Consider the following 27,217-nt stretch of genomic DNA (forward strand, 5'->3'; position numbering starts at 1 on the left):
TAGAACGGTGGTTTTCAACCAGTGGTCCAGGCTTGAGGGGGTTCCAGGTGGTCCCCTGCTTAAATGATGGAGAGTTGGTAACCAAATGGACCATTATATAGATCTTTAACTCTTGGGAGTGTAAAATGAAACCAAATGGACCCTCACGGGTCCATTTGGTTTCATTTGACACTCTCAAGAGTTACATTATTGTTAACCCATTAAGACCTGAGAAGATTCTAGAAATGTCTTCTAAATCCTAACAATTTTTTGAAAGAAAAATCCACATTTTTTTTCCTCGATTTTTCAAAAATAGCAGATCTACAAGCTCATAGCGCGGCACTCGGTGCCGCGCTATGAGCTTGTATATCTGCTATTTTTGAATAGCCAAAGAAATCTAAAGTGACACAGATGCGTTCCAGGTATTAATGGGTTAAACATCTGCATTACTTACTTAAGAACTGTTATTTTGATCAACGTTTGCCTGTTGTCTCTCCTAATGGTACCAACATCAATACAGCATGGATGGAATTGTGGGACAAAACCTTATCCAATAATAGAGGTTAAACGGTGGTTCCGTGGCTCAAATGCCGAATAAATAATGGACCTTTTGATATGAAAAGGGTTGAAAACCACTGTTCTCGAATCAATCACTCACTCACTTCACTATGTGTTTGTTTGGTTGAATCTGCACAGCTTCCAACATGGCTGTTAAAAGGTGATGAAATCCAGAAAGCCAGTTTCGTTTTCTTTTTCCACCCTCCCCACTGATGGAAAAAAAGAGAAAAAGGAATGAATTGGGTGTTACTGTTGACAGAGCAGCAGTAGAGAGACTACTATCACCCCACTACACAACTGATAACATAGTTATACTAGTACAACACTGTGAAACACCTACTTTATTAACTACACTACTCCATTTTCAATCCTGACCAAATAAAGGGAATTGCGATTCAGGCTAGTGCCTGAAACATCAGCAGTTTGCTCAATATTTGGTGATGCAATGCCTGCTATTATTGCCTAGTGTCTGCTATCCCAAACAACGCCTCGATATCCACACCTAAAGAAACGTTTCTGGTCACTTTTTAATGGTTTGTTTGATACGTGTCAATTTCACTTTCATGTTCAGAGTAGTACTATGGCCTTCACTGACTATGGTAGTATTCATTTGTCAAATATTGACACTAGATATCTAACAGATGTATTACACTAGCTCAATAAAGAACCTCTCACTCCGCTATACAGCTCCGAGATGAGGTTCTAGGTGGTTACCTTCCAGAATCGGGTGAACGTCCGCCAAGGCTCCGCTGTTTACCCTTTTGTATATGTTGTATCCCAAAACTAATGGTAGATTCCAAGCCGCACGGATGTTTAAAGTTTGGAACGGAGCATAATATTTTAGGTCCGAAGCGAAACTACCCGTTTAAATCGCTTATTTAGTCAGCCTGTGGCCATGTTTCCCATTGTAGCCAAACCGGGAGCAGTACTGGCAGCGGACGTAGGGGGTTTTTCCGGGTTGAATGGGAAACATGGCCACAGACTGACTAAATAAGCGATTTAAACGGGTAGTTTCGCTTCGGACCTAAAATATTATGCTCCGTTCCAAACTTTAAACATCCGTGCGGCTTGGAATCTACCATTAGTTTTGGGATACTACAACATATACAAAAGGGTAAACAGCGGAGCCTTGGTGGACGTTCACCCGATTCTGGAAGGTAACGACATAGAACCTCATCTCGGAGCTGTATAGCGGAGTGAGAGGTTCTTTATTGAGCTAGTATTACACATGCAAGTGTAATATAAATCATACTGAATGCTCAAAACTATCATGATACATGTACCAAACATGAAAACTAAACTTATGTATTTTATTCCAATTCCAGGCGTTCTGCCAGGTCGCGCAGCAGAAGTCCATACTCGTCCGTCGCGAGGCACTCGCGCTCGCACAGCCGCCACCGGCACTCGTCGCGCTCGCGGAGCCGCCCCTCCAGCCTGTCGCCCAGCACCATCACGTTCAAGAACAGCCTCGCCGCCGAGCTCAGCAAGCAGAGCAAGCAGAAGAAGGCCAAGGCGCTCGCCGAGGCGCTCGCCCGGGCCAAGAGCTCCGGCACCAGCAACGCCTCCACGCCCACCAAGGCGGGCTCTCTGTCCTCCTCGGCCCACCCCCACCAGCACCAGCCCAGTCCCAAGTCCAACCACCACCACCACGCGGCCAGGAAGGGGGGCCGTCCGCCGTCTCCTCCGCCGCATCCTCCTCCTCCTCCTCCGCAGCCCACGGAGAAGGGTCCCAGGACCCCTCCCACGTCCAGCCAGCCTCAGTCCCCCGCTGACAGCAAGGTGTCCAAGAGGACGGCCGCCGCGGAGCACCACCACCAGCCCAGCAGCCGGGACAGGGATGGAGGAAAGGGGAAGGAGGACTCCGTCGTCAGTCGGGACAAGAGGAAAGCGCCGCCGGCACCGGGACCGGTCAAAGTCAAGGAGCGATCGACTGGCCCCACCGTCACCTCCATCATGTCCACTCTCCCGCTGCCGCAGAATGTCTTCGAGCACATGGACAGAGGGGAAAGGTATTCTGCCCTGCCAAGCTAAAGTGCAGTAACTACGTTTTTGGACACACCGACTTATTTGTGTATCCCAAAGGTCAAAGTAGCCTTCGTGATTTTCGTTGGATAAACAATTACCTCAAGAACAGATGTACAATTAGTGTAATATCACTTATATGCCGATATCTCATTTGGCCGACCAGTTGAATCACTTTTAAACCCATTTTTCAATGATTTTCTTTTTCGTAGTCACTGCACTTTACCTTGGCAGGGCAGTTTAATTGGCGTCCATGATAGGCCGGTCAGAATTATTACATAATCGTGTATATTCGCAAATTATTTGAGATGATCGCAGTTAAAGGGATACTTCACTTTCGGGCCGGGGACACATTTAAAAAAAATATTAAAAATAAATGAAAAAAGTTATGGAAAATTCATGGCCCCCTCACACATTAGTAGGACACTGCGTGTCGTGAGGGGGCCATGAATTTTCCATAACTTTTTTCATTTATTTTTAATATTTTTTTTAAATGTGTCCCCGGCCCGAAAGTGAAGTATCCCTTTAATTTTGCATAATCGTCACAATCGTTTCCATGTTGAAAAATGTTCACACATTTTCAAATATATAAAAAAAAAAAGCAGAAATAGCTGATCTACAAGCTTACAACGCGTGATCAGCTATTTCTGCTTTTTTTTTTAAAATAATAATAATAGTCATAATTGTTTCTATGTTGAAACATTTTCACACATTTTCAAATATTAAAAAATAGCAGAAATAGCTATTTCTGCAATTTTTTTACATTATTAAATGTCAATTTATTTGCCATATCTGCTCTTTGCAATTTTTGATTACGAAGCCTAAAATGCAAACAGAAATAAACATTGTATTCATATGTTCAATGCCAAACACACAATTAATTTGCTAATCGCAATTATTCGAGTGACAATTAATCGTCAACTTAAATTTGTAATTGCGACAGCCCTACGTCCGATTGTGTCGGTGTCTTTTGATGTCGTCATAATGAATCGGGACTCATTTCTTTTTTTCCCCTCCATTGTTTTCATAATATCAGCCTCAGGGACACCCTGTCCTTGCTCTCAGGGAAGAAGAGGCCAGAGCGGAAGGTCCGCCAGCTCCTGTCCGACCTGCCTCTGCCCCCCGAGCTTCCTGGCGGGCTGACGGCGTCCCCTTGCAGTCCGCCCGACGACAAAAAGGCACAGGCACTCCGCCGCAGGCCCAAGTATGTTTTTGGACTCTGCTTGTGTTGTGTCGTTTTACTTATGTTGTATTGATCTGAGCTGTCTATGATTGTCAAGCCTGATTTAACCCATTCAATCCGGGAACGCATCTGTGCCACTTTAGATGTCTTTGGGCTATTCAAAAAATAGCAGATCTACAAGCTCATAGAGCTCTGCTATTTTTGAAAAATCGTAAAAATGTGTGCACATCTTTGAATATATATTCTACAAATGTCTTCTAAATAAATTGTCTAAACTTATGTTGCTATATATCAGTGATGCTCCAACTTTTCCATGTCAAGGACCCCCAAAATGATATGTATTTGGCCGCTGACCCCCATCTCAAAATATGTTGTTCCAGGGACCCCCAGAAACAAAGATTTGAGTTAAAAATGTTCGCTTTAAAAGAATATATATTCAAAGATTTGCAAAAATGTTCACGATAAAAAAATAAAATAAACAGATCTACAAGATTGTAGCGCGGCACTCATGCAACACTATGAGCTTGTAGATCTGCTATTTTTTAATAGCCAAAGTATACCCCCTCGGAAGCACAGATCAGAGTTAAAAATGTTCGCTTACAAACATATTCAAAGATTTGCAAAAATGTGCAGATCTACAAGCTCATAGTGTAGCACTTGGTGCCACGCTATGAGCTTGTAGATCTGCTATTTTTGAATAGCAACAGAAATCTAAAATGATACACATGAGTTCGGTCTTAAACTTTGGGTTTGTCACCGATGCCGGAAATAACAGATTTTCAAGCTAACGACGCGTTGTGTTGCATTGTTGGTGACAAGGTATATATCAGGCTCAAGTGTTTCTGTGCTATGTTGAGTTTTAATCTCTAATCCCCAGAATCTGTGGTCCGCGGTTCGGCGAGATCAAGGAGACGGAGATCGACTGGGGCAAGCGCTGCGTGGACAAGTTCGAGATCATCGGCATCACGGGAGAGGGAACCTACGGCCAGGTGTACAAGGCTAAAGACAAGGACACCGGTTAGTGGTTCACTGGACAGTGGGGGGAGTAGACATTTTGTTGTTTGTTGCCCTTGAGCCAAAGTGGGGAAACCGTACGTGATAAGTAGATTACATGGATTAAAGATCTCAAGTCGCCACGACTGGTTTCAGTCTTATGGAGATCTATAGAAGCCAGCGTGTCTTCTATGGCTGTGGTTCTCAACCTATTCAGGCCGTGACCCCCAAAATAATCATATTTGAACTGGGGACCCGCCTCAAAATAATCATATTTGAACTGGGGACCCCCCCAAAATAATCATACTTGAACTGGGGACCCCCCCAAAATAATCATATTTGAACTGGGGACCCCCCCAAAATAATCATATTTGAACTGGGGACCCGCCTCAAAATAATCATATTTGAACTGGGGACCCCCCCAAAATAATCATACTTGAACTGGGGACCCCCCCAAAATAATCATATTTGAACTGGGGACCCCCCCAAAATAATCATATTTGAACTGGGGACCCCCCCAAAATAATCATATTTGAACTGGGGACCCGCCTCAAAATAATCATATTTGAACTGGGGACCCCCCCAAAATAATCATACTTGAACTGGGGACCCCCCCAAAATAATCATATTTGAACTGGGGACCCCCCCAAAATAATCATATTTGAACTGGGGACCCCCCCAAAATAATCATACTTGAACTGGGGACCCCCCCAAAATAATCATATTTGAACTGGGGACCCGCCTCAAAATAATCATATTTGAACTGGGGACCCCCCCAAAATAATCATATTTGAACTGGGGACCCCCCCAAAATAATCATATTTGAACTGGGGACCCCCACCCTTACAAGAATTGTAAGAGTTGAGTCATTACATTTAGTTACAACTAAACGCCAACTAAACTTACAACGCCTTGCGCTGCGAGGCGTTGTAAACTTGTAGATCTGCTATTTTCACAATATTTGCCTCTTTCTTATATTGTTTGACCATTTGGCCAATGTTTCACCAATTTTTATACTTTTGATGCAGCAAAAGTAATGCTCTTTTTTTTAGGTATTAGGAGGAAGGTCTTAAAAGTCCTTAAATTGTCACTTTACTGTACTATCTGGGGACCCCCCCCCCCCCCCCAAATCATGTCCCGACCCACAGGTTGAGACCCACAGGCTATTTCCGCTGAGCAACATGCTCCCATAGAACAGTGGTTTTCTAAGGGAGCATGTCGCTCAGCGGAAATAGCCGATCTACAATGTGACAAGGAGCTTTTAGATGGGCTATCTTCGGTTATTATTTTAAGATTAGACCATTTGAAGTGGTCAAACTAGTCTCGGATGTTTAAGAAAAGCAAAATGACTTTTTTTCTATGGATTAGTCACCCCATTGGAGACTTGAATTCATGGATATTTTTCCGTTATTGTCGCAGTCCTAAGCCAATAATTTAACTGATCAATAGAAAAAAAAGTCATTTTGGGGATGAACTATCCCATTAAGGTCTACCTAATCTAATTCAATTCAAACTATAATCAGTTACCCAGTCAGTCAGTCATCCGATCCTACAACTCAACCACACAGCAGGGCAGAGAGGGGTTAGGATGACCTGACTCAGATTGGAGACACATCATCATCCGTGGGATTTTATACAATGGGCCTAGAACAGGGATTTTCAACAGGGGGTCCGGGACCCCTAGGAGGTCCTCAGGGTTACTTTTCTTTTCTTTCTTTAACCACTTGAACCCTAGCACCCTATTCTGAGAAGAACTTTAGCCTAAAATAGCCGATCTACAAGCTCACAACGCCTCATGCTGCGAGGCGTTGTAAGCTTGTAGATTGGCTATTTTCGGCAAAGAGGCAAAAGGACCCCTTAGCTGAGGGAGTGATGAAGGAGGGACCCCCACTACAGATTGTATAAAATTGTGTTGCAGATTTACCTACGCCAATAATTTGATGACAAGCAGCGGTTCCGGTAGGAGACACATAGAGTCTCCTTTGTGTCTCCTATACCGGAACCGCTGCCTACCGGTTCCGCTGGTCATCAAATTATTGTCTTAGGAATGAGACAAAGACTAAACAATATCCATGAATTCAAGTCTCCATGGGGTGACTAATTGATAGGGAAAAAAAATGTAAAGCCTCAATCTGTGATCTCTTCACCTGGTTGGCAGTATGTAGAACAGCAGGAACAATATTACTAAAACATCATCATTGTGCATATTGTGTTAATTGTGTGTGTGTGTGTGTGTGTGTGTGTGCGCTCCTTTACTGTTTCACAAATCACACAGTAGGACGTGGTCATAAAAACATATGAGACCATTTAGACCGGGAAATAAGCTGTCATTTTTTTATTTGGCTATTCAAAAATAGCAGATCTACAAGCTCATAGCGAGCTTGTAGATCTGCTATTTTTGAAAAATTGTGAAAATGTTTGCAAATATTTTAATATATATATATATATTTTTTTAAAAGCAAACATTTGTAATTCAAATCTTTGCTTCTGGGGGATTCTACAAATATCTTCTAAATCCTAAGATTTTTCTGAAAAACTTATGTTGCTATAATATCAGTGGTTCTCAAACGTTTTCATGTCAAGGACCCCCAGAATTACATTTATTTGGCCGCGGACCCCCATATCAAAACCTTTTGTTCCAGTGACCCCCCCAGAAGCAAAGATAGCAGATCTACAAGCTCATTGCGTGGCACTTGGTGCCGTGCTATGAGATAAAATAATGGTTTAAGTGGGGTACACAGATGCGATCCAGGTTTTAATGGGTTAAATTGCTTTAATCCATGGGATTATACGACTTGACCCAAGTTCTTTCCCTTCCGTAGCTGAGATGGTGGCTTTGAAGAAGGTCCGCCTGGACAACGAGAAGGAGGGCTTCCCCATCACCGCCATCAGGGAGATCAAGATCTTGCGGCAGCTCAACCACAAGAGCATCATAAACATGAAGGAGATCGTTACCGACAAGGCGGACGCCCTGGACTTCAAGAATGACAAAGGTATGTTTTTATATTATTATGGGTAATAACAACAGCAGCACACTTTGGGCTCACATGACTTTGAGACCATGCTGTGGAAAGTTAACCCCATTAAGACCAGGAACCCATCTGTGTCATTTTAAGATTTCTTAGGCTATTCAAAAATAGCAGATCTACAAGCTCACCAAGTGCCGCTATGAGCTTGTAGATCTGCTATTTTTTGATAAATTGTGAGAATTTTTGCAAATATTTAGTTTGAATATATATATATTTTTTAAAGCAAACATTTGTTATTCAAATGTTTGCTTCTGGGCATTCTACAAATGTATTCTAAATCCTAGCAGTTTAACGGAAAGAAAAACGTATGTTGCCAGTGGTTCTCAAACATTTTTCATGTCAAGGACCACCTAAAATGATATGTATTTGGCCACCGAACCCATCTCAAAATATTTAGTTCTAGGGACCCCAGATATTTAGTTCTAGGGACCCCACAAAGATTTGAGTTACAAATGTTCGCCCTAATGGGTCTGTCTGGGTCTAATAACAGCATGGCTTGTCCTACTGAAGAGCCAGTATAACATGAACCACAAACCTTATCTGAAGGTAATACATCCAATACATAGAAATAGTCATCTAGGATCATAGCTAAACCAAGAACCTATCATCAGTCTAAACGGTATAATATCAACAAAATAAATAATCTGAACATTGAAACAAACTATACATAACATGCTATTCTAAATTACATGTAACCTTTGCATAAGCCTGCAAGGTGGTAAAGGCTAGGCGGGCAAGTGCTACGGGCTGAAGAGGTGAGTCTTCATATTACGGCCGAAGATGGGGAGTGAATCTGCAGTTCTAGAGTCTGGGACGTGTGGAGCGTTGTCCCCCCAGATGTATTAGGGAAGGTTCTGACTAGTGTTGATTTCGTTGACTAAAACCATGACGAAAAATGTTCGTCGACTACCTTTTTTTCATTGACGAAAACTAAATAAAAATGAAATAAAGACTAAGCTAGACTAAATATATTGACAATTTCGTCAACAAATAAAAACTAGACTAAAATGTCAGTGAGGGATCTAGTGGAGAAGAGATCCAGTAGAACTAAAAGACAAGTCATTTGATGTTTAGTTGCGCTCGGGTGTTGCACTCTGAAAATAGCAGATCTACAAGCTCACAACACGTCGCGCTGCGACGCGTTGTGGGCTTGTAGATCTGCTATTTTCAGCATGCACCAAGCACCAAGTGTAAAATCACCCATTATGACACCATCAAGGCACCGCCAAGATACATTTTAGCCGACTAAATCAACTGTAGATTTAGTCGACCATAATCTTATAAACCAGACAAAAACTAAAACATTTCAGATGACTAAAATATGACTAAAACTAAATGGAATTTTATTCAAAAGATTATGACTAAAACCAAATCAAAATTTGATGTCAAAATCAACACTGGTTCTGACGGCGTCCCTGTGTTGTTCCTTTCCCCACCCCCAGGTGCGTTCTACCTCGTGTTCGAGTACATGGACCATGACCTGATGGGGCTGCTGGAGTCCGGTCTGGTCCACTTCAACGAGAGCCACATCAAGTCCTTCATGAGACAGCTGCTGGAGGGCCTGGACTACTGCCACAAGAAGAACTTCCTGCACAGGGACATCAAGTGCTCCAACATCCTGCTCAACAACAAGTGAGTTCTTTGGGGATAGCTGTCGCCACAACTCATTTCAGCTGGCTGACTTCTATGGAAGCGTGTCACTCACCGAAAATAGGCAAATCTACAAGTTTACAATGCGTCTGCGACGCATTGTAAACTTGTAGATGGCCTATTTTTGCTTATTAGTTATGTTAACACATTTTGACTGCCAGAGGTTAATCTCATAATGTACTCACCAGTGCCAACGTGTTATTGTTGTTTTTTTTGTTTTTTTCATGTCGCCATAGATCTTGTTAAAATCCTTAAGATTGAGCCGTACACGGTCTGTTTACATCGGCGACATCTCACTGTATCTCCCAGTGAAAACCGCATGTCAAACGGATCTCCATGATTGTAGTTAGAGCGGATTACGTTAAACAGTGATATGCGAGGAGAAAAAACTACAGGAAGAGAATTGAGTTTCAGTTTCGTCTGTAGAACGAGGGCGGACGTGATCGTCAAAACCGGATCCCAAATAATTCTGTTTCCGGTCATCAAACCGGAAACGGAAGTGAATCAAAAAAATTCCGAAAGTGCACCTGGAAAATTTTCAACGCGAATCGGCGGTTCGCGTAGATCTACGCGACTGGCACGCTGCGGCTTTAAATAGGTTCGCGTGTCAACACATTGGCTGCCAAAAACGCAGATCTGCGTTCTATTTTTAATAAATACGTGGGCTGCCAAGAACGCAGATCTGCGTTCTATTAAAAAAAAAAAAAAAGACCAAGGAGATATGATTGTTCGAAGATTTAGACTCCTATCCACTTCCTTGTTAACTTAAAACTTAAAAATTCTGTATCTCGGCTCCTGAGTACTTTTTTTTTTCAATGAAAAATCTCTGGCAGGCTACAGCTAAAAATCTGAAATAATTCTGGCAGTCAATGTGTTAACAACACATTGACTGCCAGAGTTTATTCATAATGTAATCACCCCAGTGCCAGCGATTTGTGTTTTATAACCCTTTTCAACCGGTCACAGAATTGTTATATCCATTAAAATCGTTTGTCTGACTGTGTTTATAAACAAACATGACAGATAGAGAAGCACTCAAACAGTTAAGTTTTCTCTCTACGTCACCACTCTCTCTCTCTCCGCCTCCCAAATAGGCTGCAAACGTCATATCCGGTGGCTGTAGACGTATTTCCGCCCCGCTTCCGCATCTTAGCTTAGCTTATGATCGGGTTTCAGATCGTTGGTATACACAACGACGCTAACTGTTCGTCGTCCAGAGTAAAGAAATGTACAACCAGAGCTCTCCTTTCGTTTATTATACCGTGTGAAAAACCGTGTTTTGCCCTTTTTTGCCTAAAAATCCAATTTTTCAAGCTAAAACCGAAAACCGGAAACGGAACCCACTGATTTTGCATCCGGGTGAGTCGGAAGTAAGTGGAAAGGGAACCTGATCTCGGAATGTACAGAAAACAGCGCGATCGTCTATTAAACCACAATTAAACAATATAACGCAGTTCTGGCAGCCCACGGATTAATTTAATGGAACGCAGATCTGCGTCTATGGCAGTCAATGTGTTAAGATTAAAGAGTATTTGAAGTGGTCAAACTAGTGATAGAATAAATATCCAATCTTCCAGATAACCCTAATGATCTCGGATATTTCATAAAAGCAAAGGTCAAAGCCTCAATCTGCAAATTCTTCAACTTGGCTGGCTGTATGGTTACTAAAACATAATTATTTTTTACATATTTTGCTTGTTTATGAAACACGGCGCTAGTTTCACAAATTGCAGATTAGGACGTGGCCTAACAAAATGTTTTTCATCAGCTTTTATTTTGCTTTAATCCATGTGTCTGTGACCAAATTCTCAACACGTTTCCTTATTGTCATGACATGTATTTTTTTTTGGTGTGGAAAAGGCAGTTACTTTTGGTGATTTTTCTTTTTTTCCTCTTTTCTTCCCTAACAGGGGTCAAATAAAGCTTGCAGACTTTGGCCTGGCTCGTCTATACAGCTCAGAAGAGAGGTGTGTATTATTTGTGTCTGTTAGGTTTGACAACTGCAACTTTGCCTTTTTTCCTTAGCTTGTGTTGCTTCAACAAAAGATTTGCATCTTATTACTGATTGCATCTTATTATGCGCTATATATACAGTCGTGTTGATTTTGACAGCAAATTTAGATTTTGTTTTAGTCATATTTTAGTCATCTGAAAGTCTAGTTTTAGTCGACTAAATATCATAAGATTATAGTCGACTAAATGTACAGTTGATTTAGTCGACTAAAATGTATTTAGGCGGTGCCTTGATGGCGTCGTAATGGCTTATTTTACACTTGGCTGCATGCTGAAAATAGCCGATCTACAAGCTCACTGCGACGCGTTGTGAGCTTGTAGATCTGGTATTTTCAGAGCGCAACGCCCGAGCGCAACCTCGTAAATGACCTTGTCTTTTAGTTCTACTGGATCTCTTCTCCACTAGATCCCTCACTAACATTTTAGTCTAGTTTTTATTTGTTGAAGAAATTGTCAATATATTTAGTCATAGTTTTAGTCATCATAGCTTAGTTTTTATTTAGTTTTTGTCTGTGAAAAAAGGTAGCCGACAAAAAAAAATCATCATAGTTTGAGTCGACGAAATCAACACTGATATACAGTCTGATAACACATGTTTCCCGTTTGACCTCCTTGTTGCTCCCTTCCAGTCGACCGTACACCAACAAGGTGATTACACTGTGGTACCGACCGCCAGAGCTGCTCCTGGGAGAGGAGAGATACACGCCTGCTATCGATGTGTGGAGCTGTGGGTACGTAACACCACCGGGCTTACTGGCTGTTCAATGAGATCTATCTGTGTTGATCCTGGCTTACTGGGCTGTTCAATGAGATCTATCTGTGTTGATCCTGGCTTACTGGGCTGTTCAATGAGATCTATCTGTGTTGATCCTGGCTTACTGGCTGTTCAATGAGATCTATCTGTGTTGATCCTGGCTTACTGGCTGTTCAATGAGATCTGTCTGTGTTGATCCTGGCTTACTGGCTGTTCAATGAGATCTATCTGTGTTGATCCTGGCTTACTGGGCTGTTCAATGAGATCTATCTGTGTTGATCCTGGTTTACTGGCTGTTCAATGAGATCTATCTGTGTTGATCCTGGCTTACTGGGCTGTTCAATGAGATCTATCTGTGTTGATCTGGGGTGTTCAATAGATCAAGGGTTCCCAAACTTTTCAGGCCGCGACCCCCCCAGAAAATTCATATTTGAACTGGGGACCCCCCACCCTGACAAGCACTTGGAATTGTAGGCATTATAATTTAGTTTGACTCGGTTCCACAGATAAATAGCCGATCTACAAGATCACAACGCCTCGCAGTGCGAGGTGTTGCGAGCTTGTAGATCGGCTATTTTCACAATGTTTGCCTCTTTCTTATTTAATATTTGGCCAATTTGGTATTAAAAAGGTCTTAACACATTGGGTGCCAGCATTTTTTCATAACAACTTACGTTGGGTGCCAGCATTCTCCCCATTGACTGCGCTTTGCTGTTTAAAGCTCTAGACTCCACGAGGAGCAAATCCATGTAAAAAAAAACATCCATTCATGTTGCGCGATGACCCTGGCTACAGCCTGGAACGATAACATTTCACTCGCGAGTTACAATGGGGGGGGATCGCGCATCGCGCATGACCGGTTTTCCCCACCGGAAACAGATTCGGAGATATAGGTGTTTTAAAGAAGGAAATAGACAGGAAGTGGATGGGAGCCATGTTTTTGTTTTTCCGGTGATCTATCTGGCCTATCCTTCTCAAGATCACAATGGGTACTCCCAGAGCTGCTCTAGCCCCGCCCGTGTGGAGAAAAACGAAAAAAACAAAAAGACATATTTCACGGTCTGGACCGTGTTCGGCACCGGACCGCTACTCTGCGCAAACACGGTTCAGACCGTGTTTGGCACCCGATGTGTTAAAAGGCATTAAATTGTAACTATAAATGTGCAGATACCTTGTATGCACTTATACTGTATGTTGGTTTGCTAACTGTTGAGTGAGAAAACAATGTTGCACATCAATATTTCAATTAAAAATATCCACGTTTTGAAGAATCTACTCATGAGTGTCATATATCATATCTTGTCCACCCTACAGATGCATTCTTGGGGAACTGTTCACAAAGAAGCCGATCTTTCAAGCTAATCAGGAGCTGGCTCAGTTAGAGCTTATCAGGTAAGTTAAGGCTGAGAAAATGTTGTCTTAAAAAAAATTACACAATTTGTATCTTGACCTCAAAGTCCATAAAACTTGTTGGGGGGGAAAAGAGTTGTTAAAGTGTGTCGTCCTATTGAGGACTCAGAGGAGCACATTGCTATACCTTTTGTTTAATGTGTGTCTACTGTCATGGAATTCTGGATCAATCAGTAATTGATGAGGCAATAGGCGTCGGAGACAATTATTCTAGGTGGTGATGGATATGCTTTAAAGTACATGATATCATGGGGAGAAGTACGTTAGACATACAGTCTGACACAGATCGTGGTACGGTAGTTATGTTAACCCTTTCAGACCGAGAACGCATCTGTGGCATTTTAAGATGTCTTTGGCTATTCAAAAATAGCAGATATACAAGCTCATAGCGCGGCACTCGGTGCCGCGCTATGAGCTTGTAGATCTGCTATTTTTGAAAAATCTTGAAAATTTGAGCAAATCTTTGAATATATATATATATATATATATATATATATATATATATATATATATATATATATATATATATATATTTTAACTCAAATCTTTGCTTCTGGGGGGGATTCTACAAATGTCTTCTAAATCCTATTTTTTGAAGAAAAAAAATATGTTGCTATAATCAGTGGTTCTCAAACTTTTTCATGTCAAGGACCCCCAAAATTATATGAATTTTGGCCGCGGACCCCCCATTTCAAAATATTTGGTTCCAGGCACCCCCCAGAAGTTGTAACAGAGTTAAAAATTTTCGCTACGGAAAAACAGATATTCAAAGATTTGCACACATTTTCACGATCTTTCAAAAAATAGCAGATCTACAAGCTCATAGCGCACGCAGCACTCGGTGCCGCGCTATGAGCTTGTAGATCTGCTATTTTTGAATAGCAGATGGATTGTGTTCTCGCTCTTAAAGGGTTAACGAGCACCGGATTCGGACCGTAGTTATACTCTAGCTGCTACAAGGACAAGCTGAACCATAGACAGGCTGTAACAAAAACAATAGCTATCAGGCCTATAGCGGAGACATCTTGGCTCCAAATATCATGTCATGTCATAATGTATAATAAAAGTACTATAAGTGATGGTAAAATATAACGGTTAGATATAAACAACCAGTTTTAACTAAAGCTAAGATGAGAGAACATATTACTCCAGTTCTAGCTTCACTACACTGGCTCCCGGTTTGTTTTTAGGATTGATTTAAACATTATTTTACTTGTTTATAAAGCTCTAAATGGTCTGGCACCTTCCTACCTCTATGACTGCCTGCCTGGATATGTTCCAATCCAAACCGCCCCCTCAGGTCTTCAAGTGCTGACCTGCTCGTGGTGCTTACAATGACATATAAGAAATAATAATGTTATTATGCAATGTTTTGCTATTATTTTAATGTTTTATGATTTTGCTTTTTTTTTTTTGCTTTTTTTTTTTAATTAGTTGTACCTTTTCTGTAATTTTCTTGCTCTGTAAAGCATTGGTTCTCAAAGTGGGGTCCGGGGACCCCCAGGGGTCCTTGAGGGAGTTTCCCCGGGGTTCCCATATGATAGATAGTTAGGAACTTAATTGACCCTTATGGGTCTGTAACTCTGAGAGTGTACAAATGGAACCAAATGGACCCGTTAGGGTCCATTTGGTTCCATTTGTACACTCTCAGAGTTAAATTAACATTGATTTTACAATATAAATTGGGGTCCCATAGATAGAAATGCCATTAAATGGGCATCCGTAGCCTATAATGCATGTCAAAATGGGGGTCCTTGAAATTAAAATGGTTGAAAATCACTGGTAGAGCCGTAAAGATCTTCTCTCATGGGGGTCCCTGAGGCATATCTTTTCAAATGGGGTTCCGCGGGCTAATAAGTGTCAATTTGGGGGTCCTTGACATGAAAAGGTTTGAGAACCACTGGTGTAAAACACTTTGAGCTGCATTTCATGTCATGAAATGTTCTATACAAATAAAGTTTATTATTAATATTATTATTATTATTATTATAATAGCATAACATAATTTCTTCCTCACTACCTTCCAGCCGGATCTGTGGTAGCCCGTGCCCCGGTGTCTGGCCAGATGTCATCAAGCTCCCGTACTTCAACACCATGAAACCAAAGAAGCAGTACAGGAGACGGCTACGAGAGGAGTTTGCTTTGTGAGTATATAAAATGCAAAATCTTCCACATTTACCCCGATGGATGGATGGATGCCCTTGTCCACATGCAGTGAGCCAGCAAATAGTTATTCAGTGTCTTGGGCCAGGATATTAGACATTAAAAAACGTGGCTAATTGACAGCTGTTTGTGTGGATTTAACGTTTAGGCCACTGAAGACATTTGAACCAATAATAATAAAAATAAATGTAATTGGCACATTGATTACAGTTCTCAGTCGCCACGTCTGATTTCAGTCTATGGAAGCATGTTGTCCAGCAAAAATAGCCCATCTACCAGCTTTAACCCTTTAAGACCTGGAACGCATCTGTGTCACTTTAGATTTCTTTGGCTATTCAAAAATAGCAGATATACAAGCTCATAGTGCGGCACCGAGTGCCGCGCTATGAGCTTGTAGCTCTGCTATTTTTGAAAAATCTTGGGAAAATATTTATTAGATTTTTTTTAAAGAATCGCATCAGGTCTTAACTGATTCACTGCCAGTCGCGTAGATCTACGTGAATTTTTTCTTCAATTTGACCCAAAGACCAAGGAGATATGATTTTTCGAAGATCTAGACTCCTATCCACTTCCTTGTTAACTTAAAACTTAAAAATTCTGTATCTCGGCTCCTGAGTACTTTTTTTTTTTTCAATGAAAAATCTCTGGCAGTGGGCAAACGCGGCCAGAAATAATTTTGGCAGTCAATGGGTTAATAGTCTGGGATATTTCATATTAAAGCAAAGGTTAAAGCCTCAATCTGTGATTTCTTCACCTGGTTGACAGTGTGTAGAACAGTATTACTAAAACATCATAATTGTACCTGTTGTGTTAATTGTTTAGGCAACAGCGCTAGTGTGTGTGTGTGTGTGTGTGTGGGGGGGGGGGGGGGGGGCTCCTTTCATAGTGTTTCACAAATCGCACATTAGGACTTGGTCATACAAATATTTTCAGTCATGAGAATTTATTTTTCTTTAATCCATGTCAATTGAACGGAAACAACAGAGCACATTGTTGTCAAGTCTTGGGTCTTTCAGCAGTGTGTGATTTAAGATGTTTCTTTTGCCTCAGCATCCCGCCGTCAGCCCTGGACCTGTTTGACCACATGCTGAACCTGGACCCCAGCAAACGCTGCACGGCCGAGCAGGCGCTGGTCAGCGAGTTCCTCAAGGACGTCGACCCAGACAAGATGCCTCCTCCAGAGTAGGTTTTCACCTCGTGTTGATGTTGTCGCCTAAAACCATGACGACAAAAATGTTTGTCGACTACCTTTTTTTCACTGATGAAAACAAAATAAAATCTTAATAAAAACCAAGCTATGATGACTAAAACTATGACTAAATATTCTGACAATTTCGTCAACAAATAAAAACTAGAAAAAATGTTACGGAGGGATTAGTGGAGAAGAGATGCAGTAGAACTAAGACAAGTCATCATGGGTGCGTGCGGGTGTCACAGACCGAAAATAGCTGATCTACAAGCTCACAACGCGTCGCAGCGCGACGCGTTGTGAGCTTGTAGATCAGCTATTTTCAGCATGCAACCAAGTGTAAAATCTGCCATTTCTATGTCATCAAGGCACCGCCAAAAATACATTTTAGTCGTCAAAATCAACTGTAGTTTTAGTCGACTAAAATCTTAAGGTATTTAGTCGACTAAAACTAGACTAAAAGTAAAACATGTCGGGTGACTAAAATATGACCACAACTAAACAGAACTTTATTCAAAAGACTACGACTAAAACTAAACACAAATTTGCTGTCAAAATCAACACTGGTTTTGGGCCCTTTTTTTTGTTTTTGTCACGTGTCCAAACTCTTCATCTGTAGACGCTGTCTCACCATTCTTTATCCCAACTCTCCTCTCCTCTCTCTCTCCAGCCTCCCGTTGTGGCAGGACTGCCACGAGTTGTGGAGCAAGAAGCGTCGGCGACAGAAGCAGATGCCGGGGGAGGAGCTGGCGCCCCCCAAGGCCCCCCGCAAGGAGCTGGGCCTGGACGACAGCCGCAGCAACACCCCGCAGGGCTTCCCCGTTACCGGGGTCCTCAAGGCCCCCAATGTGTCTGCCTCTGCACTGCTGGGTGAGGAGGACATTCGTTTTTTTATTGCGTTGTATTTGTGGTGAATTTGAATTGTGGTTGTTTTTTTCTGCAAATCACCAATTTTGATTGAAGCCGTGATAAAATGTTGAGATGTAAGCATTACTGTTGCAAGATATGGGGTTTAATTCAGTGGGTTATGCCCTCACCAATGATACAGGGTCCCCACGGTCATGAAATTCCTGGAAATATTTTGAAATTAGAAAAAACTTTCCAGTCCTGGAAAAGGTTTGAAATTTATCAAGGGTCCTGGAAAAATATTTGGCTATGCATTGTTTTTGGCTATTGATTTTGTTGATAAAACACTTTCCAAAACATGTATAACATTACACGAAATATGTAACGAAATACGTTTTTCGCCGAACGGGCTACGTGATTGCAGCCTAATGCATACCGGACGTGAGGGAAAAAAATGGATCTACAAGCTCACAACGTGCTGCAGTGCGATGCGTAGTTAGTTAGTAAATTTGGCACACAATTTGGAATTGTATTATACAGTTCTATATTTATATTACGGTATATGCTTTATTTTTGCTACACTGCCTGTCTTTGGGCATTGCATATAGGAGTAAGAGACTCATTATTGCACTGAATGATTGTTATATAGGCCTGGAAATTGGGTTAAATACTCTGGAAAAGTTTTGGAAATTCATTGGTAAAAATGTGTGGGAACCCTGATGATAACATTTTTGTTCATCAGTCGTTTTGTCTAATTGCGGAATCATTTGTTATATGCGGTAGTTTTATGTTTGTCTGTCTTTTTTTTTTTATTGATTGAATACTTAATTAGTCAGTAATGTAAATGGCATGACGCACAGTAAAGGCCTTTGCAGACGGGGGTGCGATTTTTCGCACGGAAAAAACGGACAATATCATTTAAAAAAATTAACACATGGTTCTCAATGACCTCATGCACACCGGCTCTGAATTTACCGTGCGGCGACGCGATGCAGTTTTTTTTTTCCAATCGAACCCAGTTCGATTCATGCGTCTTTTCGCATGTGGTAAAAACTGATCGACTAAATCGCACCCTGTGTCTGCAAAGGCCTTTAGACATTAAAGCTAAAAGGATAACAAGAAAGTCCTGGGAACTTGTTTCATCTAGAGCGGTGGTTCTCAACCAGTGGTCCGGGGACCACCAGTGGTCCTTGAGGGGGTTCCAGGTGGTCCCCAGCTAAATGATGGAGAGTTGGTAACCAAATGGACCCTTATAGATCTTTAACTCTTGAGAGCGTAAAATGAAACCAAATGGACCCTTATAGATCTTTAACTCTTGAGAGCGTAAAATGAAACCAAATGGACCCTTATAGATCTTTAACTCTTGAGAGCGTAAAATGAAACCAAATGGACCCTTATAGATCTTTAACTCTTGAGAGCGTAAAATGAAACCAAATGGACCCGTACGGGTCCATTTGGTTTCATTTTACTCCCTCAAGAGTTAAATTATTGTTAAACATCTGCATTACTTAATTTACAAGAAGTTTAACACAATTATAGAATGTAGAAGAATTGTTCTTTTGACAAAATCTTATCCAACAACAACAAAATATTATAAGTTTTGGATCTGAGAGTCTAAATCTCATCTAAACGGTGGTTCCGTGGCCTCAAATGCCCAATAAATAACGGCCCCTTGATATGAAAAAGGTTGAAAAACCACTGATGTGGTTTGCAGGTCCCAGTAAAATCAATCTTTGACAATGAACAAAGATTTTTAATCCCTCAAATGTTTCCTCCTGCAGATCCAAAGGGTCCCGTCACCTCCCAGCTGACCAAGGAGCAGCTGGCCGTCCTCATCAACTTCCTGGGCCAGCCCAACAACGCCGTCAACGCCCAGGCCCAGGCCCAGTTCCAGTTTGACCCCAAGGTAGGAGATTCAGTACCACTTAAACCCTCTATGCTTGATAAAAACAGAAAGTATTGGCATCAAAATCTACCTAAAGTACCAAAAGTAAAAGTACTAAAATGTTTGAAAATAGCCGATCTACAAGCTCGCGACGCGTTGTGAGCTTGTAGATCTGCTATTTTCAAATAGCCTAGGTATAAAATAGGGCTAAAGTGGTTAATGTATGTTTTATAATGTAATAATTTATATCTGCAAAGTAACTAGTAACTAAAATGTTCAAATAATTGTAGTGGAGTAAAAAGTACAATATTTTGCCTCTGAGATGTGTATTGGAGTAGAAGTAAAAGTACTGAAAATTGGAAATACTCCAGTAAAGTAAAAATATCTCACAACTGTACTTAACTCTCTGCCTGTCAAAAACGTTTATAAATGTTTTTGAGAATTAAGCTATTGCCTAAAAAAATCTAAAACAAAATTTAAAAAAATCTAAAAGTATTCTTAATGTTTTTTTTTTTTTTTTCAGTTTTTCCGTTCTTCACAAAGAACCAGGAGAGAACATTTTCCAAAAAGTTGCTGTTCCATTCACTTCAATGTTAAAACATAAACGGATAAATAAATAACATTTTTCCTATGTTTTACCATGTAAACTGCTGGCAGTTTTTCAGTACTATTTTTGAAAAACCCTGGCAGTTTAAGAGTTAAGTACAGTACTTGAGTAAATGTACTTAGTTACTTTACACCACTGGCCACAATAATAACCGTGACATGTACTTTTCATATCATCCCCATCCCTAACCCCAAAGGTCACCCAGGAGACCCTGCAGCAGCTCTCCAAGGTCCTGGACCACGCCCCGGAGAGGACCGGCGCCTCGCCTCACCCCCTCCTCCTCCCACCCCAGCAGCAGCAGCAGCAGCAGCAGCAGCAGCAGCAGCAGCACACCCCCAGCAGGCACACGCCCAGCAGACACACCCCCGGCAGGCCTCCTCATCCTCCTCCCTCCTCCGCTCCTCCAGGAGGAGTGCCCCGCACCCCTCCCATGCCCAAGCCTCCGTCTCCTCCTTCTCTGTCCTCCTCCTCCTCCGCAGCAGCGCCACCACCACCACTAGGGGGCGTCCCAGAGGGAGGGGAGGCGGCCCAGACGTCCTTGACCATGCTGCTGGCCCAGCTGCTCCAGGCCCAGCAGGCCCAGCAGCAGAGGCAAGAGCCTGGAGGAGGAGGCGGCGGCGAGTGTGGAGACGTAGGGGACGGCGGCGCTAACCTCACCGCCGCAGGGAGAGGAGCTACACCGCTAAGGGGGGGTGGTCCTCTGCCGCCAGCCGCGGAGGTCAAGCAGCCCCCCGAGCCCTGCCCGGTCTCTCCAGGTAAGAAGACGCTAGTTTTCAAACCTTTTTCGTTGCCACGGGGTCCTCCTCCCCAAATCCATACGTCATTGGCCGCAGACCCATCTGAAAAATGGGTCTGCTTCTGGGGGGGGTCCCTGGAACAAAATATTTTAAGATGGGGAAAACCACTGATATTATAGCAACATAAGTAAAAAAATAACTAAACTGTTCATGATTTAGAAGACATTTGTCGAATCCCCAGAAGTAAAGATTTAAGTTAAAAATGTAAAACATATTTTCAAAGATTTGTACACATTTTCAAAGATTTTCTTAACACATTAACCGCCAAGAACGTAGTCCTACGGTCCGTTAAATCCAACTGTTAAGCGCCGAGACCGTAGCCCTACGGTCCACGGTCTTTTCGTGCTAAAAATGTCCGGGTTCACTTTCGGAATTTTTTTGATCGACTTCCGTTTCCGGTTTGATGACCGGAAACGGAATTATTTGGGATCCGGTTTTGACGATCACGTCCGCTCCCATTCTACAGACGAAACTGAAACTCAATTCTCTTCCTGTAGTTTTTTCTCCTCGCATTTCACTGTTTAACGTAATCCGCTCTAACTACAACATGGATGCCCCGTTTGACACGTGATTTTCACTGGGAGATACGTTGAGATCTCGCGGATGTAAACAGACCGTGTACGGCTCAATCTTAAGGATTTTAACAAGATCTATGGCGACATGAAAAAAACAAAAAAACAACAAACACCTTGGCACTGGTGAGTACATTATGAGATTAACCTCTGGCGGTCGATGTGTTAAACATAATAGCTGATTTACAAGTCCATAGCATAGCACATATTCTTTTTGAATAGCCAAAGAAATCAAATATGACACAGATGCGTTCCCGGTTTGAATGGGTTAAGCAAAAGTAACATAGCCTCACAACATTTTTTTTACCACTTTCTCCTTATATGTTGTGCTGCAAGCTTGCACAGCTGCTATTTTTGAAAATGGCACAAATATTTTCAGATGGGGGGGTCCGTGGCCAAATATCAATTTGGGGGTCCTTGACATGAAAAAAGTGCACTAGAGTTCATGTGGGGTTAAGGGCGCACCACTCATTCAATCTTCTTTTTTTTCCCCAGTTTCCGACGCAGGAGGCGTATCCATCCTGCCTCCAGACCAGCGGCCCCCCGAGCCCCCGGAACCTCCGCCCCACGCAGACCTGGACTACAGGCAGCAGCTGCCCCCCTCCTCTGAGCCCCAACAAACCAGCCTGGTTCTATTACCCCCCAACGCATCGTCATCATCAGGTAGGCCTGTCCCAATTATTACATCCGTGTCTAAACGCAATTATTTTTGTCATAATCGGCATCGTTTCCATTTTTTTTTATAAAAAAAAAGGCAGAATTAGCAGATCACAACGCGTCAGTGCGTTGTGTAAGCAGTGTTGATTTTGTTATTCGTCGGCTACCTTTTTTCACTGACAAAAACTAAATAAAAATTAAGCTACGATGACTAAAACTAAGACTAAATAATGTTGACAATTTTGTCAACGAATAAAAACTAGACTATAATGTCAGTGAGGGATCTAGTGGAGAGGAGATCCAGTAGAACTAAAAGACAAGTCATTTTATGTTTGGTTGCCCTCGGGTGTTACCGAAATAGCAGAAATAGCAGATCTACAAGCTCACAACGCGTCGCGAGCTTGTAGATCGGCTATTTTCAGCATGCAACCAAGTGTAAAATCAGCCATTACGACGCCATCAAGGCACCGCCAACATACATTTTAGTCGACTAAATCAACTGTAGATTTAGTCGACTAAAACTAGACAAAAACTAAAACATCTCAGATGACTAAAATATGACTTAAACTTAATCGACTGTCAAATTCAACACTGGTTGTAAGCTTGTAGATCAGCTATTTCCTCTATTTTAACCTTTTTTTTAAGCATAAGATTGATACATTTGTCAGTAATGTCTTTGTATAATTCCATTATTTGTCATATCTGCCCTGTGCATTTTTTGGTATTGTGAGGCAAACAGAAATGTATTTTTTATTCATAAAGTTCCGATGTTCAATGTCCAAAAACAGTTTTTGAACTGTTGGTGCCACTATATATGACTATGAATTGAATACCAAGGTCCTCAATGGAAACAAGACCGCAAGGACCTTTTTTGAACTGACCTTTTAGACAAAGTGTTTTAAATGTAACTGTGCTGTTTACATTTGTTTGCCTAATAAAATATTCAATCAATCAATCAACACAATTAACTCTTTGACTGCCAGATCGATAGTGTAACAGTGTGCCACTGCTGCTTGCAAAAACTGCGATTTCACTGTACCTTTAAAAAATCATGGAATATTATCCGTGACCGCTGTCCTCACAAAGATGGGCTCATTACACACACAGGGTTGTCATAGTAGAGGAAAATAAATTCTGTCCGGTCGCGATCCTCCATTCAAGAGCTATGGCCGTTTCAGTGGGGCTTGTTTTGCCGTAAAGTATGAGGAATGGAGATCTAGCACAGTGGTTCTCAAACTTTTTCATGTCAAGGGCCCCCAAATTGACACTTGTTAGCCCGCGGACCCCATTTGAAAATATAAGCCAAGGACCCCCATAAGGGAAGATTTTTACTGCTCTAGCAGTGATTTGACGTTTGACGTGCATTAGGCTACGGACCCCCATTGAATTTGGGACCCCAATTTATATTGTAAAATCCATGTTAATGTAACTCTGAGAGTGTACAAATGGAACCAAATGGACCCGTTGGGGTCCATTTGGTTCCATTTGTACACTCTCTGAGTTACAGACCCACAAGGGTCCATTTGGTTAACTATCTATCATTTAGCTGGGGACCCCCTGGAACTCCCTCAAGGACCCCTGGGGGTCCCCGGACCCCACGTTGAGAACCAATGATCTAGCAGAGATATGGCCATCTCACAGCAGGAAGTAAACAAGCTTTTATATTTTAATATGACGTCATGTCCCGGTCTGTCGTCATCAGGAAGTGAAAGAATCATCCATAGGATAGGTAACAGCGCCATCTAGTGCAGTGGTGTTCAACCTTTTTCATGCCAAGGACCCCTAAATTGATATATATTTGGCCGCGGACCCCCATTTGAAAATGTTTTGTGCCAGGGACCCCCAGAAGCAAAGATATGAGTTAATTTTCTACTTAAAAAAAAAGTAGCAGATCTAAAATCTCATAGCGCGGTGAGAGCCGTGCTATGAGCTTGTAGATCTGCTATTTTTGAATAGCCAAAGCTAAGTGGTTAAAATTATTGTGACGCTTATGTTAAAGGTAGGGTAAGTGATATTTTTTGGTTAAAACTAAAAGTATTTTGTTAAAAGGTTAAAACACTATATTCTGATAGTAATCATTGCTATAGAGTGTTTTTTCAGTAACAGGAGTCTCCCCGTCTCTCCAGCTCTTTAATAAACAGAAAATACATTTTCCGGTAGGTGTCAAAATCTCAGCCAATCAGGAGAAAGTACCCATTTTAAGCTTAATTTGTATAGTGTTCCAGTTCCAATTTTGTCTGCTCATTCCTTAGTGTCATCACTTCCAATTTCACTTGTTTAATCTGTATCCTGATTGAGTTCTCTATCCTGATTGGATAAAATTGGAAATGAAACTGAAACTGAAACGAAAATGCATTTTCTGTTTTATAAAGAGCTGGAGAGACAAGGAGACTCCTTTTACTGAACTCTATAGCAATGAGTACTATCACAATATAGAGCTATTTAACACTTATTTTAACCAAAGCAAATCACTTACCCTACCTTTAACTAATTTGGCTGGTGACCCCCTGGTACCCCCTCAAGGACCACTGGTGGTCCCCGTACCACTGGTTGAAAACCACTGATCTAGTGAAAAACCACTAGAAAACAAAAAGTCGTTCCAACCTCGTCGTCGGCAGGCTGGGACTTAGCGGAATTCGACGCGTTGACGCGTCTATGGCAGGCAAAGAGTTAAATCGTTAATCGCAATTAATTATTAGTGTGTCCAATTATTAAACGTCAACGTACATGTGTTATCGTGACAGCCCTGTCGTCGGGTGGAAGCGACGGAGCAGGGAGGCCCCCGGAACCCCCAGACTACCCCCCACCACCTCACCCCGCCGGTACAGAGGGACCACCGCCCGGCTACGGAGCCGCACCGCCAGACTACAGCCATCACCCCCCGCCTCCCCCGTTCCCCCCCGCTGGCTTTGGGGACACTTACATGGGCCAGATGTTAGGAGGAGGAGGAGGAGGAGGAGGAGGAGGAGGAGGACTCCCCTTGCCCCACGCCGCCCTGAGAGAGGTGTTCAGCGGACAGCCTCCTCTGGCGGGGGGGACCGGGGGGTCCCCGGCTGCCCACCACCAGCAGCAGGACCCCTCCTCCTACCCTCCTCCTCCTCCTCCCCGAGGAGCAGCAGGAGTGGCCACGATGTTCTCCGGGGACATAGACCACCGCTTCGAGTACAATCACAGCCCCTTGGGGCCCGAGGCGGCGGGACACCATCCTCCATCCAACCCCAACACCATCCACCTGTACAACCACGCCATGGGGACGCCTCCCCCTCAGACCATCCCGGGGGGGGTGGGGCTGCCGCCACCACTGGGCCAATCGTGGGGCTCCCCGTCGCAGCAGGCTCCGCCTCCTCCTCCTCTCCCCTTGGGCTTCGGCCCTCACGCGAACTCGACGGCGGCAATCGGAGGGCGGGGCCTTCCGTTTCGATAAGGACTGCACCGTCTTGTCTTGTCTGTCTGTCCGCACGAACAGCAGCCATCTGAAACGTGGAGGTCCAGGAGGTCACACTACCAATGGGCATAGAGAATAGACTAGAGGACTCGATAAAATAAAAAAGGCCTCCTCTGGAACCAGAGGGATCTAGTGGAGATATGATGATGAGGATGATGCACACCTCAACCCCCCGGTTTGTTATAACTTAATACAATGTGTCTGTGTGTGTGTGTGTGTGTGTGAGGCGTTGTACTCTTTCTTCCTCTGGAATGTGAAGTACGTTTTTGCAGAAAGAAGAAACCACAGGAAACGTTACAGTACATAGGAGGAGCTTTTCTTACGCTCATACCATTTTTCATATTTTTTTGTAATCTATTCTGCTGTCTTTTAAATTAAACTTTTACCCCCCCCCCCCCCCCTCTTTTTTGAGTGTACATTTATCCCCCAGGGCCCGGGTGTATTTTAAAATCTCCGAACCTTTAGCCTATTTCTTTAATTGCCTCCAGCAGGGGCTAAAAGACGTTAGTATTAATAATTGTTTTTGCACTACTGACTTCAAAAGTAGGCGGATACTATTTTAGCTATGGAATTGAAAATGAATGACGTGCATTATCTGCAGAAATGTAGAAAAATGACCAGTAATGTAGTTTCTTTTTTTGTTTTTGTTTTTTTGCCAAGAATATGGTGAAATGATGATGGGGGTCAGTCGATTGGTTTTGATGGGCTTAGAACAGTGGCTCTCAACCTGTGGGTCGGTGGGGGGGGTCCCCACGTGTTTTTTTTTGGGGGGGGGGGGGGGGGGTCGGCCTGATGACAACAGTAAAGAGACAATTTAAAGACTTTTAAGACCCTTTTCAGCACATAAAATAACAACTGGTGAAATTGTCAAATAATATAAGTAAGAGGCAAAGATTTTGAAAACGCCTCGCGTGTGAGCTTGTAGATCAGCTATTTTCACTATTTATCTGTGAAGCCGAGTCGAACTAAATGTAATGCCTCAACTCCCTATTGCTTGTCAGGGTGGGGGGTGCCCAGTTCAAATATGATTATTTTGGGTGGTCCCCAGTTCAATTATGATTATTTTGGGTGGTCCCCAGTTCAATTATGATTATTTTGGGTGGTCCCCAGTTCAATTATGATTATTTTTGGGGGGGGGGGGGTCATAGCCCTGAAAAGGTTGAGAACCACTGTGTTTAGAAAGCGGAGGAGAGAAGACCGTTGGTTCCAGAGAGACTGGTATGGTAGCACTTGGATGACTGCAGTAAAACTGATAGCTACTGAATGACTTGATGGACTAAAGGCTGTGTTTATAGTTTAAATTGCACACAGGCCCCACTTTTTTTGCCAATAGCCATTGTAAAATCAAAAAGTAAAACGAGAACACTTGTAACCCCGCGTTCAAAAGACAAAGCACCAATGTCTTTTTTTTTTCTTTTTTTTTTTGTACTAAAATGTTTTTGTTCCCCCCACCCCCCCCCTCTCC

At 42.5% G+C, this 27,217-nt stretch overlaps 1 protein-coding gene across 1 annotated transcript in view; it reads left to right on the forward strand.

Moving 5' to 3' along the window:
- The window catches only part of cdk13 (cyclin dependent kinase 13), a 29,124-nt gene extending 2,626 nt beyond the window's left edge, over positions 1-26,498 (forward strand). Inside the window, exons 2-16 of the mRNA XM_080418083.1 lie at positions 1,863-2,546; positions 3,596-3,763; positions 4,620-4,759; positions 7,558-7,728; positions 9,207-9,396; positions 11,325-11,381; positions 12,057-12,158; positions 13,496-13,573; positions 15,619-15,735; positions 16,805-16,936; positions 17,614-17,813; positions 19,571-19,695; positions 20,478-21,036; positions 22,146-22,313; positions 25,052-26,498. Of these exons, the coding sequence (XP_080274209.1) occupies positions 1,863-2,546; positions 3,596-3,763; positions 4,620-4,759; positions 7,558-7,728; positions 9,207-9,396; positions 11,325-11,381; positions 12,057-12,158; positions 13,496-13,573; positions 15,619-15,735; positions 16,805-16,936; positions 17,614-17,813; positions 19,571-19,695; positions 20,478-21,036; positions 22,146-22,313; positions 25,052-25,731 (3,571 nt within the window). The 3' untranslated portion in view covers positions 25,732-26,498. The remainder of the gene's footprint in view (positions 1-1,862; positions 2,547-3,595; positions 3,764-4,619; positions 4,760-7,557; positions 7,729-9,206; positions 9,397-11,324; positions 11,382-12,056; positions 12,159-13,495; positions 13,574-15,618; positions 15,736-16,804; positions 16,937-17,613; positions 17,814-19,570; positions 19,696-20,477; positions 21,037-22,145; positions 22,314-25,051) is intronic.
- Positions 26,499-27,217: the final 719 nt, after the last annotated feature.

The sequence above is a fragment of the Gymnoscopelus braueri genome, assembly GCF_963280865.1.
Source record: "Gymnoscopelus braueri genome assembly, chromosome: 21".
Taxonomy (NCBI): domain Eukaryota; kingdom Metazoa; phylum Chordata; class Actinopteri; order Myctophiformes; family Myctophidae; genus Gymnoscopelus; species Gymnoscopelus braueri.